The sequence below is a fragment of the Heptranchias perlo genome, chromosome 2 (genome assembly GCF_035084215.1).
Source record: "Heptranchias perlo isolate sHepPer1 chromosome 2, sHepPer1.hap1, whole genome shotgun sequence".
Lineage (NCBI taxonomy): Eukaryota > Metazoa > Chordata > Chondrichthyes > Hexanchiformes > Hexanchidae > Heptranchias > Heptranchias perlo.
This window is the reverse complement of record NC_090326.1, coordinates 117034788-117053607: the sequence shown is the minus strand read 5'-3', so window position 1 is coordinate 117053607 and position 18820 is coordinate 117034788. Positions and strand designations below refer to the sequence as shown.

Sequence of the window (18820 nt, the reverse complement as noted above, 5' to 3'; positions counted from 1 at the left end):
TGGGATTAAGCTGGATAGCTCTTTCTCGGCCGGCGCGGACACGATGGGCCAAAAGGCCTCCTTCTGTGCCATAACATATGATTCTGAGTGGGGACATCTTCTATACCTCTGCCCCATCAAACCCTTTTATAATCTTAAAGACCTCTATTAGGTCACCCCTCAGTCTTCTCTTTTCTAGAGAAAAGAGCCCCAGCCTGTTCAATCTTTCCTGATAGGTATAACCTCTCTGTTCTGGTATCATCCTAGATTTTTTTTGCACCTTCAAAGGATATAAATGAACAGGATACTCATCATCTACAACTTAAAAGGAACAACTGCAGCATTTCATTCTTATCATTATGTGAAAGCTACACTTTGATGAGGAATGAGAATTTGAATCACGCTGTGTTTAATATTTCATTTACCCTACTGAATTGCTTTCCAAAGTGGCTCCAAGCATTTGAGTTTCTCCTTCTTCCTATTAAAACCATCCAACTTATGCTGGGGCAGTTTTATCAACAGGAAGAAGAAGATGTCTGCAACAGCCAGAAAAATTAACAGGCGGCAGCCCAACAGACTTCTTGTTGTGTCCCAGCTGCACTCAGAGCAGTTTTACACAATCTGCTTGCTCCTGGCTCCTATGTATGCTTATAAGCAACAGCTCTCTTCAAGCACTTTTTAAAAATGTTGCACATATGTTACATGTTAAGTACATTCATGTGCAGCCTGCTGATAGCTGTCAGTTCTCTTTAAGCCTGATTTTTGAGGGACATTTTTCATAAATATATAACGGAGACAGCTAGCAGGTAAGCTGTGCATCAGCTGCTTTGATTACAGTCAAAGTATGAAAAGAAGAACTTGAGTGAGGGAGTAGCTTTTGTGTGGACGGGGGCGATGGGGCCTGTGAAACGCACCCACTGGCATAAATTTTACGCCCGGGATATTTTAATTCCTTGGCCTCAATTACATGCAACTGTTCAGCTGCCTTCACAAAACGGGTGGAAAGTGGCAATTGGATGGCTCGTGGGAGAAGAACTAGATTAGGTAGTAGTTTAGATACTTTCAGTGTTCAGGGAGAGGAGGGTCTGACTGCGAGTCAGGCAGGTAAGGGGACCAGGATCTAGTGATGGAGACTCAGCTTTGTCCAACAGATATGAGGTACTTGCTAACTGTATGGATGAGAGCAAGGACTGCAAATCGAATAACTGGGACTGTAGACAGGGCTTTAAACTAAAAAGGGGTAGGGGTCAGGTGAAGGGAAATTTAGAAATCTAATGAGAAAAATTAAGACAATAGAACAGTGCAGTGACTTGGGTAAAGATAAACAGAATATGGCAGGAAGGGACAGAATTTTATCAATAATAGTGCAACAACAATTTCTTTTCATTCCATCATAGGATGTGGGCATCACTGGCAAGGCCAGCATTTATTGCTCATCCCCAATTGCCCTTGAGAAGGTGGTGGTGAGCCGCCATCTTGAACCACTGCAGTCCGTGTGATGAAGGTTCTCCCACAGTGCTGTTCGGTAGGGAGTTCCAGGGTTTTGACTCAGCGAAGATGAAGGAACGGCGATATATTTTCAAGTCGGGATGGTGTGTGACTTGGAGGGGAACGTACAGGTGGTGTTGTTCCCTTGCGTCGCTGCCCTTGTCCTTCTAGGTGGTAGAGGTCGTGGGTTTGGGAGGTGCTGTCGAAGAAGTCTTGGCGAGTTGCTGCAGTGCATCCAGTAGATGGTATACACTGCAGCCATGGTGCGCCAGTGGTGAAGGAATTGAATGTTTAGGGTGGTGGATGGGGTGCCAATCAAGGGGCTGCTTTGTTCTGGATGGTGTCGAGCTTGAGTGTTGTTGGAGCTGCACGCATCCAGGTAAGTGGAGAGTATTCCATCACACTCCTAACTTGTGCCTTGTAGATGGTGGAAAGGCTTTGGGGAGTCAGGAGATGATGCACTGGCCACAGAATACCCAGTCTCTGACCTGCTCTTGTAGCTGGTCCAGTTAAGTTTCTGGTCAATGGTGACCCCCAGGATGTTGATGGTGGGGGATTTGGTGATGGTAATGCCATTGAATGTCAAGGGGAGGTGGTTAGACTCTCTCTTGTTGGAGATGGTCATTGCCTGGCACTTGTCTGGCGCGAATGTTACTTGCCATTTATCAGTCCAAGCCTGGATGTTGTCCAGGTCTTGCTGCATGCGGGCATGGACTGCCTCATTATCTGAGGGGTTGCGAATGGAACTGAACACTGTGCAATCATCAGCGAACATCCTCATTTCTGAACATATGATGGAGGGAAGGTCATTGATGAAGCAGCTGAAGATGGTTGGGCCTAGGACACTGTCCTGAGGAACTCATGGAGCAATGTCCTGGGGCTGAGATGATTGGCCTCGAACAACCACTACCTTCTTCCTTTGTGCTAGGTATGACTTCAGTCACTGGAGAGTTTTCCCCCTGATTCCCATTGACTTCAATTTTACTAGGGCTCCTTAGTGCCACATTTGGTCAAATGCTGCCTTGATGTCAAAGCAGGAAGAAATGGTAAAAAGTCAAAATTAAAGGCTCTTTATCTGAATGCATGGAGCATTCGTAACAAGACAGATGAATTAATTGCACAAATAGAGATAAATGGGTTTGACCTAATAGCCATTACAGAGACATAGTTGCAAAATGACCAAGGTTGGGAACTAAATATTCCAGGGTACATGACATTTAGAAAAGACAGGCAGAATGGAAAAGGAGGGGTTGTAGCCCTAATAATACAGGATGACATAAGGACAGTGGTGAGAAAGGATCTTGGCTCAGAAGATCAGGAAGTCGAATCAATACGGGTGGAAATTAAAAATAACAAGGGGCAGAAAACACTGGTAGGAGTAGTTTTTATGCCCTCTTATAGTAGCAACACCGTTGGACAGAGTATTAATCATGAAATAATAGGAGCTTCTAACAAAGGAAATGCAGTCATCATGGGGGACTTTAATCTGCATATCGGCTGGGCAAATCAAATTGGCAAAGGTAGTTTGGAAAACGAGTTCATGGAATGTATTCGAGATGGTTTCCTAGAGCAATATGTTATGGAACCAAGCAGGGAACAGGCAATTTTAGATCCTGTATTGTGTAATGAGATAGGGTTAATTAGTAATCTCACAGTAAAAGAACTTCTGGGGAAGAGTGATCATAATATGATAGAATTTTATAGTGAGTTTGAAAATAACGTACTTAAGTCAGAAACTAGAGTCTTAAACTTAAATAAAGCCAATTATATAGGTATGAGGGATGAGTTGTCAAAGGTAGATTGGGACATTAAATTAAAGGGTTTGACAGTTGAAAAGCAATGGCAAACATTTAAAGAAATATTTCTATATTCTCAACAAATATACATTCCATTGAGAGATAAAAGCTCCACGGGAAAAGTGATCCACCCATGGCTAACTAATGAAGTTAAGGAAAGCATTAGATTGAAAGAAGAGGCCTATAATGTTGCCAAGAGTAATAAGCCTAGGGATTGGGAGAGTTTTAGAAACCAACAAAGGACGACCAAGAAATTGATAAAAAGAGAGAAAATAGAATATGAAAGTAAATTAGCAAGAAATATAAAAATGGATTGTAAGAGCTTCTGCAAGTATGTAAAAAGGAAGAGAGTAGCAAAAGTAAACGTTGGTCCCTTAGAGGCTGAGTCAGGAGACATTCTAATGGGGAATCAGGAAATGGCACATCCGTTAAACAAATATTTTGTATCTGTCTTCACAGTAGAAGACACAAAAAGCATACCAAAAATAGTGGGGAACCAAGGGGTAAAGAGTGAGGAACTTAAAACAATTAATAGTGCTAGAAAAAAAGTACTGGACAAACTAATGGGACTAAAAACCAACAAATCCCCTGGATCTGATGGCCTACATCCTAGGGTTCTAAAAGAGGTGGCTGCAGAGATAGTGGATGTATTGGTTATCATTTTCCAAAATTCTCTACATTCTGGAACGGTCCCAGTGGACTGGAAGGTAGCAAATGTTACCCTGCTATTCAAGAAGGGAGGGAGAGAGAAAACAGGGAACTACAGGCCAGTTAGCCTAAAATCGGTCGTCGGGAAAATGCTGGAATCCATTATTAAGGAAGTGATAACAGAACGCTTAGAAAATCATAATACGATTAGGCAGAGTTGACATGGTGTAATGAAAGGAAAACTGTGTTTGACAAATTTATTAAAGTTTTTTGAGGATGTAACTAGCAGGGTAGATAAAGGGGAAGCAGTGGATGTAGTATATTTGGATTTTCAAAAGGCATTCGATAATGCCACATAAAAGGTTGTTACACAAGGTAAGGGCTCATGGGGTTGGGGGTAGTATATTAGCATGGATAGAGGATTGGTTAAAGGACAGAAAACAGAGAGTAGGGATAAACCGGTCATTTTCAGGTTGGCAGGCTGTAATTGATGGGATGTCGCAAGGATCGGTGCTTGGACCTCAGCTATTTACAATCTATATTAATGACTTAGATGAAGGGACCGAGTATAATGTATCCAACTTTGCTGATGACACAAAGCTAAGTGGGAAAGCAAGCTGTGAGGAAGACACAAAGAGTCTGCAAAGGGATTGAGACAGGTTAAGAGACAGGCAAGAAGGTGGCAGATGGAGTATAATGTGGGGAAATGTGAGGTTATTCACTTTGGTAGGAAGAATAGAAAATCACAATATTTTTTAAATGGTGAGAAACTATTAAATGTTGGTGTCCTCGAGAGACTTGAGTGTCCTCATACAAGAAACATAAAAAGTTAGTATGCAGGTACAGCAGGCAAATAGGAAATCAAATGGCATGTTGGCCTTCATTGCAAAGGGGTTGGAGTACAAGAGTTATGAAGTCTTACTACAGTTGTACAGAGACCTCACCTGGAGTACTGCGTACAGTTTTGGTCTCTTTATCTAAGGAAAGATATACTTGCCTTGGAGGCGGTGCAATGAAGGTTCACTAGATTAATTCCTGGGATGAGAGGGTTGTCCTATGAGGAGAGGTTGAGTAAAATGGGCCTATACTCTCTGGAGTTTAGAAGAATGAGAAGTGATCTCATTGAAACATATAAGATTATTCAGGGACTTGACAGGGAAGATGCTGAGATTGTTTCCCCTGGCTAGAGAGTCTAGAACTAGGGGGCATAGTCGCAGGATAAGGGGTCGGCCATTCAACACTGAGATGAGGAGGAATTTCTTCACGCAGTGGGTTGTGAATCTTTGGAATTCTCTACCCCAGAGGGCTGTAGATGCTGAGTCATTGAATATATTCAAGGCTGAGATAGATTGATTTTTGGACTCTAGGTGAATCAAGATATATGGGGATCGGGCAGGAAAGTGGAGTTGAGGTCGAAGATCAGCCACGATCTGATTGAATGGAACAGCAGGCTCGAGGGGCCATATGGCCCACTCCTGCTCCTATTTCTTATGTTCTTAAGTTCAGGTGGCCCACCCACTGGCACTACAGCAAGGCTTGCTGGCCTGCACGTATGTCACAGGGGGGAGGTGTTCGGCAGGGTCTCGCGGGTGAGGGTGGGAGCCCTTGGATTCAGACAAGGTGTCACTGAGCAGGGCAGCTGCAGTGGATGACCCACTCAGGGCAGGTTAAAATCCCATCGAGTCCTATTGACATCATAGGTCCCCGAATAGCATTTATGAATGAAGCTCCGTCCGATCAGATTCTGGCAGTGTCTTATCCAATTTTAACGCAGCAAAAACCAGCTGCGTTAAAATTGGAAGTTGGCAGGAACAGAACAGGAAATTTTGACTGCTCCCCGGCCCGTTCCCGCCAAGTGGGGAAGAGGTAAAATTCCCCCTCATGATTCTGTTTTCAACTTTAAAACAAGTAAAGGATAAAAGTAAAATATGTAAGTAAATGAAATAAATATATAATATGTATATATGAAATAAAGGCCACTCATTTAGTTTTAACAGAATGATGGACTGTGCGTGGAACTCAGTCCCTAAAACGCCAGTAAAATGCTAGAATTCCATGTAACAAAAATGAAATTTGACTAATTCAGTCTCTGTAAATTAGGCCCTAATGTTACCTACATAAACACTCCCATTGTTATAACAGAATATCTTCCAACCCACGTGAGCAATGCCACAAGAGGTCTGCTAGTATAAACAACAACATTATAAAGTTAAAACGAAGCAGAATTTGCCAAAGCACTTTAGGCCAACCTGAAAGGCCACATGGAAGATTCTAGCGCTGCACAATCAGGTGGGGATCTGACAATATAGATTTCCGAGCCCTGCTCATCCATTTCGCGCTATCACCAACCAACTTATCAGTTAAAAAAAATTGCCCTTATGTTTTATTCAGCTGCCTCTAATTTATTTTCTACTTCTGCAAAGTTAGTAGTGAAATCAACATTGCATCTCTTTTTGTGATTTTTCAGAATCTTTTCACTTAGTGCGATTTTAGTGCATCACCAAGCCAAAGTGGTAAAAAGCAGCATGAAATAAATATATATCTATTAGATGTTAAAAATACTAGGATAGAAATTGATCCGCGCCTGTTTTTGGCACTGCGCATACAGCCTGCGCCTGAACACATTAGCACTATTAAGTAAATTAGTCCTCGCGCCTCATTAACATTGAATAGGCGGTCTGTTTATTGGCAGCTCCCCTAAGCAGGACCCGGAAAATGACATGTCCATGCCGCTATTTAAAGGTAGCCTGCACCTCTTAAAGGGGAGGTGTACTTTGGGTGCCAAACACTAGAAGCTGTTGTGGGCGCTTCAGAGATGCCTGAAACGGATGCTGTGAGGGGCCCCAGGTTCTCAGATGCTGCACTGAGTCCTGATGGAGACAGTCCACCAGAGGAGTGAGGTGCTGTTCCCACAGAGGCGCAAAGAGCCTCCGGACAAGTGGCCAGGCCACAGTGGCAAGAGGTGGCAGAGGAGGTCAATGCCAGGAGCACTGCACCCAGGACATGGCTGCAATGCCGCAAGAGGTTCAATGGCCTCAGCCGGGTTGTTAAGGTAGGACTCCTAACTCAGATCTTGCATTACTCTCTCCTCAGCTCTGCACCACCTGAAACCACCCTACTCATAAGTCTTCCCTCCCTCACTTTCCTTCACTCTCCTCCAATCAATGCAGCACACTTCACTACCTCCTCCTGCTGCTCCTCACACACTCCATACCTGCTAGTCTCCTCATTATTTCATCCCTCACTGCCCCACACCTCTGCCACCTTTCTCACTGCATCCACGAAATGCACATCCTCAAAACATCTCACTAGGCTACCATTAACACACTCCCTTCTTTCTTGCTTGACAAGCTGGCACATAACACAAGAGAGCAGGCATGTACAGGAGAAAGGAGATCCATGTCCTGTCCCCACTCGAGGAGGAGGTCCTAGACATCATGGGCGGGGGTGAGTTAGGGCTGCGGCCACTGGCAAGCCTGGAAGATGTGCACCAAAGGGAATTTTGCATCTTACCTTATCCCACTACGATATCACCCAACACACTCTGCATGACTAAGTGCAGTTGCTTTCAGCAGCCATTCATTGCTCTCTGCTTATCCTTGACACTAACTGTCCCTCTCTTTCATTTCAGGTGCAGAAGCTTAACAGGGCCCTGCACAAACAGAGGAAGAAGAGGGCAGCACTATGGAAGAAAAAGCATCACTCGATCTTACCCTTGCAGGGACCAGCACAGATATGGCACTACGTGTAGTTCAGGGGGTCTGCAAAGGGAGATGCACCCAGCACTACTGTTGGAGCAAGGACAGGGGATCGGATGGCCCGGGAAGCAGCTCAACCAAGGGAGAGCTCTCATCCAAGCCCTATTGCAGAGGGCAGATAGGATAACTTTGGCAGCCCAGACTATAGGAGAAAACTGATGGCCATAGACCAGGAACTTCTAGGTGCACTGATTTCCTGCCAGCAAACATCTGCACAATGGCACAGAGTATAGGGTAGTCCAATTCCAACATGTGTGTTGTCCTCACGCTCAGATTGCTGCCATCTCCTCTGGCTTTCAAGCCATGAGGGAGATAATGGGAAAGGATCTTTGAGAGCTTCACTTCACTCCTGCACTCTGTTTTCAGACAGAGCAGTGGGAGTGCTGAGGCTCAGCCCCATGAGAGTGCCAGTGGCATCATGGCAGAAGCACATGCTGTCCTCTCTCAGGATAGCAGCGTGCTTGCTACCCTGTCATCAACCAGTGATCTTGTTGGCGTCAAGCAAACAGCTGGGCCGTCCACCAGTGAGATGCGGCGGTCTGAGGCCAAGCCCTCTGTGCCCAGAGGTCCTCGAGGTCGCCCACCACAGCCACCTCAGTGGAAGTTCAGCAGCCTTCCACCTCCTAAGCTCCAGTTGCAGTGGAACCACCTTGTAGGAGCACCAGAATAAGGGAAAGAGCACAAAAGTCAGGCACCAGGGCTTTACATAAGGATGATTTGTAGTTGTCTATTTTCAATCTTGTGGAATAATGAAATGAAGAGTTACTCTTCTTAGTGTTGTTGGTCTTCTGTTAACTATGCTACTGGCTTAACTTTCATACTGATGGTAAGGTGAGACAGAAGGATGTTTGCACTTTGAGGGCATTCATGTGGTGGGTATAGGGACCTTGGTGAGATGGGAGTAGCGAGTGTTGGTGCATTGGAGAGGGCAGGGATTGTTCGGGTGAACTTCTCCTCGACTAATTGCTGCCTAACAGCTCTGCCCCCCAACTTCTTCCTCATCATCCTCATCTTCCCCATCATCCTTAGTCTCCTTCACTTCTTCCTCCCCAGGTGGTTCCAAGGGTTGGCACTTTTGGAGGGCAAAGTTAAAGAGCATCGCAGACGACCATGAATTTGGAGACTTGATTCGGGCTGGACTGCAGAACTCATGCAGTCCAGAACCACTGCTTGAGAGGGCCGAAGATCTGCTTTATCAGGGCTCTGGTGGACACATGGCTCCGATTATACCGCTCCTTGAGTTCTGTGCTCGGGTTCCTGTCAGGAGTTATGAGCCAACTAAAAGGGACCTATCACCTGAAACAGGCAGGTGCTTTGGACACCAGGTAGTGGGCCCCTTTCAAAATGGAGCCGGCTGCATTGCCAGCGTTCACGGGGCGGTAAGGCTACCGATGCCATTTTGAAGCTGTTACCACCCCATTAACACCAGGCGAAGGCAGTGAAAATGGACCCCAGGGTATCCAAAACTGCATACTATACTCCAAAGTTGGCCTTAGCATTGATCAGTATAACATGCTCTGATTTGTTGTCCAATACCCTTTAGATGAACCCCAGTACCCAATTGCCTTATTAACAACTACCTCAAACTAACCATATAGTTTCAATGTATGATCATCAATCACACCCAAATCCTTTTGCTTTGGGCCTCTCCTTTTTAATTTACACACATTTACTGTTATCTGTTCCTATGTGTATCACTCCACATTTATTCACAGCCCACCTGCATTACTGGTCCAAATCTACCCGAAGATAAAACCTCCTTTTTCCTTGTTACTTGCCTGGAGGTTCTTTTTGTTCTTATTGGTGTTGCAAAGCATTGGAACAGTACCATGGAGTGCTGGGTCATGGGTGTGCAGCTGTGATTTCTTACCCTGCTGAATTCTCAATTTTAGGGCCCCCTCTGTGGGGAGACATTGAGAAGCTATTTCTCCACAGGAAAAAGGATTCACCCCCAACAGAAGAGACAGAGACAGAGCCCAAAAGGCACCTGCACATCCGTCCCCTTGCTTACACTTGATTTGTGGCCTGCCAAGAGGAAAAATACCCTCAAATAATAAAAATTGGTTTATTCTTAAAATAGCTTATGTAACAATGAACTCCAAAAGTAATATCCTAAGCAAAATACTTGCACTTTCGTGTACATCTGGAGTGATATTTCTAGGGGTACCTGTGCATTTACGTTCTTCCAGGCATAAGCTAATCCATCAACTCTCTCAGCATTTCCATCTTGAAAAAGCAACTCATGCTTATTCAGGAGGGCATAAGTTTCTTCAATAGGTTCAATGGTCATGTCAATCTTTATCTCAGCATCTCTAATTTCTTTTAGTGCTGCCATGGCGCCACGGACGTCATCCAAATCATTTATTGGTCGGTTCAGTCGTTTGCTAAGATTATCAATAAAAGAATAAATCTCATCCATTTCCATAGCAGTTTTTCTGTTCAAGGCTATGCCGAAAGCTCTCTTCCATGAGCGGCATTCCTGGACCAACGCCAGCTTCAAATGCTGTGTGTCAAATTGAACTGAGCCCACTTCATAACAAGAGGGCAACTCATCAATCTGGGACTCCAATTTCTACATAAAGTATAGAGCGCAAGTGTTACTTTCTTTTAATAAAAAATATAATAGTATATTAGCATTTAAAGCATAATAACAATCATCTGTTTTATACGTACAGCGTAATAGGCAATTTGCTCATTGAACTGAGAGAGGATTGGTTTTGAATCCATGAATTCCTTCACTTTCTCTGCAGGATCCTGAGTAAAAAATAATATTTGATAAATGTCAGAAAGTGTTTAGTAATTGACTCCACTTAGGGAAAGTGACAGCATAATAACTTCCTTTGAACTGCTATATAAATCAATATATAGCAATCTTAAAACACCCAAAAAACCAAGATGGATGATGCAAAAGTACTGTGCTTTGGCAGTTCCGATATGTTCAGGATAATCCTGGCACAGTCTAATAAATCACTTGGTGATATCATCAAAGATTTTAAAAATTGCACCTTTTAACCCTTACATTCCTCAGAATGTCAGGAATTTTCATTACTTATAACGGCAATTTTTCAGCCAACTTTTGAATGAAAATATCTCGTCACGACTGTATAAGATCAGAAGCTGTTTTTTTTAAAAAGGCAAAATATAATTTTTGTCACCTTTTCTCTGTTCACTCTGCACATTTTGAGTAAATGCTCAGTCATAGTAAAAATATAAGAAAGTAACCATCATACCTACACGCTGCAGAATAGCTTAGTGTGTAAATGTACTTTATGGATCTGGCACTGATTCATACCGATCAGAAAATTCCAGGTTCAAAATCCTGCTCCACGATGAGTTATCTGATCTCAGCCAATGGGGGCATTGCTATTGGTCGCAATGTCACCAAGTTAAAGAGAACGAAAGAAAAATTGATCAGGTTTCATCCTCACGATCACTACTTATTGACCCCACAGGAAGTCAGCATATGTGGATGTAAGATAAAGACAAAATCAGGCTCAGCTATGATAATCATCATTGATCCAATAGTCCACCATTGATCATATACAGGGCTTACACTTGGTCAAGGCACCAGAAGGCTACTGGCACTCAATGTACTAAAAATTGATCTGATCGTATCTGTGACGCACCTGTTGGCCAGGGGCTGCAGAAAACTACTGAGTTTATTTCGAATTGCTAACACTCAGGCAAAGAGATTAACTTTTGAACTGAAGTGACCTGGAGTTCAGTCACTGGTCTGAGCTGGCCGGAACCGGTTTGAATAAGTTACGTTTCTCAGAGACAAAGGGACTGTGATGAGACACCAGTCCTTATTTAGAAAAGGAGTAATGAGGTGATGCTACCTAACCCCTTGCAACAGAGCCAATCAGGGGATAACACCGACCACTCGAGGAACTTTAAGCCAACAGGAGACAGACAGCATCATTCGAAAAGACAGGCTTGGAGTTAAAACTGGAGAATTGCAGGCTTGGTGGCATTGTGTGCGAAATTCCAGAGACTAACCATCACGAAAGTGGGAGACCCTACGTCAGGGATGTAGAGACTATGTCAGGGATGTAGAGACGACGTCAAGAGAGAGAGAACGGAACGTCTGGCCAGCGTCAGCTCTCCTTTCCGGGTAATATAATATCCTTTCTATTCTGTGACCACTCAGGGAGTGTTAGTCAGAGAAACCTAGTGGGTGTGCGTTTAAATCCTAGTTTGAGTATAAAACTGTATAACCTGCTGTAAACTGCATGCCTATATCTAACCAGACGTATAAACTATATGTACATGATCTAACAACGTTAATAAAGCGAATTGAAAATTAAGAGAGAATTGACTCTTCTCCTCTGTGTACTAAGCCAGTAACCGTAACCGGTGACCTCCGGTCAACACACCCATATCAACCTGCCAGTTCTGAGCTTTCAATTGTTGCAAAACTTGCTTTTAAGGTTATTTTTCAACCAATTAAAACACAGCTTTTTAAAAAATCCCTGCTCTCCTAGCAATGAAAGTATTTAACATTTAATTTTTTAGGGAAAATAATTAGAAAAGTTTGATTAAGTAGAAAGAAATATAAAATTAAACTTAAATAGGAAAGAGATCATGAGAAAGAGAGTGGGAAGGAAAGAAGTAACATGGTTATCAGGATAAAGTGTTTACATTTTTTTGGCTTTTGCCACCGGCATTTATCCTCTTTGAAAGGATTCTAAGGGACTCTAAGGGACTCAAGCGATATGGGGATCGGGCGGGAAAGTGGAGTTGAGGTCGAAGATCAGCCGTGATCTTAATGAACAGCTCGAGGGGCCATATGGCCTACTCCTGCTTCTATTTCTTATGTTTCTTATGATGTGGTAACTCCTTTTGACCTGGTTGCGAATTCTAGTTCTTCCATTGGAGGGCCAACTGAAAGTGGTGTTGAAGATATCAGCTTGTAAAAGACCACTTGGCTGTGATACATGCCACTCAAAAGAAACATCACAACAAAAGAAGATGGCCAAATTAAGGACCCAACCTACATCAATATCTATGTAAGCTAAACAAGCTCCTTTCTACAAGGGTCCACACACAGTACGTGGGAGATTATTGGGCATGAGTTATAGGTGTTCTGAGGCAAGGTGGCTGGTGGCCTTTCTTGTGTATAACATGCTTCCATACTAGACATGGAACAAAGTTCGTGAAGGGCTAGACAAGGAGTTGCCAGAAAATGTTGAGGTGGCTCTAGATGGGGAACAATTGCTATTTTTAATCCTCATAAACATCATTATTATAATCATCTGTGAAAAATTCTAATGCTTGGTTAACAGATACCACCACTGGGCAGGGATGAGACAACATCTTTGATAGATGAATCTGAAGAAGCAGAATGGGGACTATATAGTATCTTTTAAAAAAAATAATTCTTAGGATGTGGGCGTCGCTAGCAAGATCGACATTTATTGCCCATCCCTAGTTACACTCTGGTGGTGAACTGCCTTCTCCTTCAACCACTACAGTTCATGTGATGAAGGTGTTCCCACAATGCTGTTAGGTAGGGAGTTCCAGGATTTTGACCCAGCGATGAAGGAATGGCAATATATGTCCAAATCATGACGGTGTGTGACCTGGGAGGGAAAGTTGGAGGTGATGGTGTTCCCATGCACCTGCTGCCCTTGTCCTTTTAAGTGGTGGAGGTCACGGGTTTGGGAGAAGCTTTGGCGAATTGTTGCAGTGCATCCTGTATTTAGCATACACTGCAGCCACGGTATGCCGGTGGTGGAGGGGGTGGATGCTTAGGCTAGTGGATGAAGAGCCGATCAATTGGACTGCTTCCAGGGAGATTAAAAAACTGATGCAAGGTGTCTACACACACACACGCAGGCATGCACGCACACAATATTGATGAGATACAAACTCACGCACACACAAATAAATATAAATAAGGTACAAACTCACCTGACTCCATAAGTGGGAGAAGTGAGAGAAATTGTCAAGAACCTCTATTGCATCAGTCTTCAAAGAAGAAATAATGGAACTGAGTTGGATCACAACCTTAGTGACATCCTTGTGTTCACTGATTTGTTTATCAAGGGATTTTAGTACTACCTGCTTACCAAGGATACTATCATCACCCAGTTCACGAGCAGCATTCTGTTCAATCTATGTATTACCATGCAAAAAGAAATAACAAATACAGGCATGAAAACTAAACTCAAATATCAAATAAATAATTGTACTATAAGCAGACAGGAAATAATGCCTTAAAAATTGAAGTAATGAAACACCAAGCTACAGTGGAAGATAGTGATTACCTGCTGTTGTTTCAGATGAAGATAGGCAAAGGACCAAAGAGGAATATCCTTTGACATGGATAGAATTATGTTCACAACTCTATTAAGGACAGACTGTAGAATAAAATGTGAATTGATAATAGAACGCTGTTTTGTAATTTACTATAAATTACATAAGATTGGAAAATATAATTTTTAATTTTATATATTTGATATACATATCTAATCTGTGGAAAATAGGATCTAAGTTATATATTTTTAATTACATCTAATAGTATATTATTTCTAGGCCTGTTCGTCCTAAAAAAAAATCATGATTAAATTTTGTACTTATCAGAGCAAGGGATGTCAAAGCTGTGGAACAGGATGTTATTTCTGCTTTAGGTACCCAATGTCAGTATTCAGTACACCAAGTGAGGTACAATATGAATCAGATACACTAAAGCTTCCTCTGCTCTGCTCTGCTGCAACAATAGGCTGGAAGTTACTGTTGACTATATTAGTAGATGAACATTTAACAATTTCATATGACATTACTCTATCAACTATTTAAACAAGAATATTAATCAATTTAAAATAACCTCTGTTAAAAAGTAGAGGAGCATCATATAAATTAATTTAACATTCATCCTCTAAGATCACCAAGTCATTTCTAGCTTAATGGATCTTAATCCAAGGTTTAGAATCCCAACCAATGCAATTGTTATTCATTTCCCATTCCAGTCACCTTTATGACCCAAGAAAAACAAACAATTCAGTACAATTTGTGATAAACTTTTGCACTGGGCCATACCCATCAGGAACTAGGTGGAGATACTCCAGGCTCCTCCATATAGGATGATCCCTATAGCTGAAATAGAGACTTCAAACCCAGGTCCCAGGGGTGAACGGACAAATGGGTTAATCTACTGTACCAACCAATCCCTCTAAGCCTAAATAATTTTTAAATATGCATCTTAAAACATTTGTATATTATACAGGATAACACACCAGCTGGAGATTGTACCAAGATTGTAAAACATCTTGGGGTTGAGATAATGGCATGAATTTCAAGAGTAAAATTAGAGTAGTTTACTAATATTATTTAATCCCAAGATGCACAAATGACATGGAATGTACACCAAAGTGCATTATTCTGCTTGATATATAGTATACAAACATTTCTTGTATCTTTCTGTATTTGGATTACTGTTTTTGCTTTTATTTGCCTTTGGATGTGATGGCAGACAGAGGCAGGCAATTGGCTCCTGCTTGTGTATCATCTGATTAAACCAGAGGTAGTATTGTACCACATAGTTATTTCAGCAATTATGTTGGGATTTATTTTACTAATAGAGGGGAATACCACAGCATCTAAATATTATAATTTGTTACCAGGGAATGAAGGGGTTCCCAAAATTTCACATGTTTCCACCGCCCCCCCCCCCGAAGATTTATTGGAGTTATTAAAGAAACCCTGGTGTGACTGTGTTTTAAAAAATCCAGGGTCTTTCAAAATGGCTGCGGTCAGACACATGGCCAAAGGCCTGCAGCATTCTCTAACAGCTTGGCAGGCTCCGTGTTTCAGACAGGTTTCTTTGAACAATGCAGTTGCATTCACGCCCTGAGGCAAGCCATCAACGTTGCCGGCCTACACATCAAAATTCGAGCAGGAGAAATTCCAGGACTAAAAGGTAGCCCATTAAGGAACATTCGGAACAATGGAAAGCAGTTATGGAACAGATCAGTACAGGTACCGGCCATTAATGTAAATGGGCCAAGATCGGGACCCCTTTTGTCTTACGTTTTCAGCCCAAATCGGACAATGGAGCAAACTGATGAGGCGCGAAATTAACTGGGGGCATCCCAGAACCTCTCGCTCTTTCTCTTCGCCTTGGCCCAGTGTCCTGCTTGCCTGCTAGCAACCAAGAAGGAAGGCCGTCCAGTCAACCACATGTCGACGGCAGCAGCAGGACACAGGGGCCAGGCCTTTTTCATCTGTTTCACCGGTGAGCATTATTTTTTTTTCTGGCCGCCACAAGACAACCTAGCGAGGTGTAAGGGTGGGAGTTAAAGGGGTATTGCTAAAATTGTGATTTTAGAATTTTCCCTCAATGTGTCCGTTTCTTCCACCCCGTTAAGTGTAAGACTGTATTGCATCCATAGCGATTCCTTTTATAAGAACATAAGAAGTAGGAGCAGGAGTAGGCCAATCGGCCCCTCGAGCCTGCTCCGCCATTCAATAAGATCATGGCTGATCTGATCCTAACCTCAAATCTAAATTAGTGTTCAATTTCCTGCCCGCTCCCCGTAACCCCTAATTCCCTTTACTTCTAGGAAACTGTCGATTTCCGTTTTAAATTTATTTAATGATGTAGCTTCCACAGCTTCCTGGGGCAGCAAATTCCACAGACCTACTACCCTCTGAGTGAAGAAGTTTCTCCTCATCTCAGTTTTGAAAGAGCAGCCCCTTATTCTAAGATTATGCCCCCTCGTTCTAGTTTCACACATCCTTACCGCATCCACCCGATCAAGCCCCTTCACAATCTTATATGTTTCAATAAGATCGCCTCTCATTCTTCTGAACTCCAATGAGTAGAGTCCCAATCTACTCAACCTCTCCTCATATGTCCACCCCCTCATCCCCGGGATTAACCGAGTGAACCTTCTTTGTACTGCCTCGAGAGCAAGTATGTCTTTTCTTAAGTATGGAGACCAAAACTGTATGCAGTATTCCAGGTGCGGTCTCACCAATACCTTATATAACTGCAGCAAGACCTCCCTGTTTTTATATTCTATCCCCCTAGCAATAAAAGCCAACATTCCGTTGGCCTTCTTGATCACCTGCTGCACCTGCAAACTAACTTCTTGATTTTCTTGCACTAGGACCCCCAGATCCCTTTGTACTGCAGTACTTTCCAGTTTCTCGCCATTAAGATAATAACTTGCTCTCCGATTTTTCCTGCCAAAGTGCATAACCTCACATTTTCCAATATTGTATTGCATCTGCCAAATCTCCACCCACTCACCCAGCCTGTCTATAGCCCCTTGTAGGTTTTTTATGTCCTCCTCACTCTCTACTTTCCCTCCCATCTTTGTATCATCTGCAAACTTTGATATGTTACACTCAGTCCCCTCCTCCAAATCGTTAACATAGATTGTAAAGAGTTGGGGACCCAGCACCGACCCCTGCGGAACACCACTGGCTACAGGTTGCCAGTCCAAGAATGTACCATTTATCCCAACTCTCTGCTTCCTGTTAGATAACCAATCCTCCACCCATGCCAGAATATTACCCCCAATCCAGTGATTCTTTATCTTGAGCAATAATCTTTTATGTGGCACCTTGTCGAATGCCTTCTGGAAGTCCAAATACACTACGTCCACTGGTTCCCCTTTATCTACCCTGTACGTTATATCCTCAAAGAACTCAAGCAAATTTGTCAGACATGACTTCCCCTTCGTAAAGCCATGCTGACTTTGTCCTATTAAATTATGTTTATCCAAATGTTCCGCTACTGTCTCCTTAATAATAGACTCCAAAATTTTACCCACCACAGATGTTAAGCTAACTGGTCTATAATTTCCAGCCTTCTGCCTACTACCCTTTTTAAATAAGGGTGTTACATTATCTTCTGTATAATACTGTTTACCTAGTAGTTTAGTTTTCTTATTAATAAACATTGGTTTACCTTGCACCAATCCACTGGTCTGTTCGTCTGTCCTTATTACCACTCGATAAGTCCTGAGCTCAGAATCAGGAAGGGGAAAGCGATTCGAAACCGCACAGCGGGCAGGGCAGCTCAGGAAAACATAACTGGCTGACCTACGATAAGCCCTGGAAACAAAACCCCTTACACCAAATTAATCATTTTCCATTTTACTACGAAGTAATTACCTGAATATCCTCCAGACTTGGTCGCATGACAACACTCGGAATGGCCAGTACAATTTTAGATTTGAAGAATGGAGCCTTTGGTGCCTCCACACCACCACCAGGAAATGGTTTTGCAGCCTGGTATTTAGAGCTGGTAACATGTAAACGCCGTTTGATAGCATCCAATGATAACTTGGTACCTGCACACATATTTACAAAATGTCACACACTCTACAGATCAAGAGATAGAAATTGCTTAGGGGCCGATTTTGCCAGGAGTGCATTTGTGGAGGGAAATTGCAGAATTGGGAGAATAGGCCCTGTGTCACTTTCTACTGAACTGCAATTCCACAAACTGCTGCATTTAATGTGCTCGCATCCATTTTATACCTTAGCCTCAACAAGGCCGCAATTTTTGTGCAGAAATATTTAAATGAGCATGTAGTGTAATTTTGCTGATTTGTGCCAGGTTTGTTCTTTTTCCATTTGGAATGGGGGCAAGGTAAACTCCATTGGTGAAGGAACTCTTAAACTGGCAAAGAATTTTCTGCGATGTTCACAGTGGCTTTTTTAGTATATTGTTTTATTGAACATTTGTTCTCATCTTTATAAAATTTTTATTTGGAATATTTTCTTGATAAAAAGTTGTAAGGCCATTTTTTGTTACTCCTTAAAGTCAATTGCTTTTAAAGTGCCTCAGATACAGTATTTCATGGTTTAGGTGGCACAAGATGAAAGAAGGCATGCCAGGGAGATCAGCAAGCACCAAAACACATTTGCAGACCTTAGTATACCTAACTCTCAAAGGCCAAGGACAACTGCCTGAGCTTGCTCTGGGTCAGCAGAGAGCCAGTTTTCCATCTGCAGCAAAGACAACTGTAGTCAATTTGCAAATTAGGGATGAGACTGTCCTATAGTGTTATGTTTGTGGCTCATTCCCAGTGAGCATTGCAACATCAGCTAATGTGCTATTCATACGTGGATTAAACAGGCGACTGTTAAATCAGTCGGCATAGGCAGCACTTTCACCTTTCTACTGAATAGCAT

The 18820-nt window shown here is 42.7% G+C and overlaps 1 protein-coding gene across 1 annotated transcript in view; it reads right to left on the bottom strand.

The window, feature by feature from the left end:
- Positions 1 to 18820, bottom strand: part of dnah5l (dynein, axonemal, heavy chain 5 like) — a 352990-nt gene that overhangs the window by 228233 nt on the left and 105937 nt on the right. The window contains exons 25-29 of the mRNA XM_068006271.1: positions 17795 to 17973; positions 13939 to 14031; positions 13583 to 13786; positions 10343 to 10423; positions 9837 to 10241 (exon numbers count right to left, since the gene is read on the bottom strand). Of these exons, the coding sequence (XP_067862372.1) occupies positions 9837 to 10241; positions 10343 to 10423; positions 13583 to 13786; positions 13939 to 14031; positions 17795 to 17973 (962 nt within the window). The remainder of the gene's footprint in view (positions 1 to 9836; positions 10242 to 10342; positions 10424 to 13582; positions 13787 to 13938; positions 14032 to 17794; positions 17974 to 18820) is intronic.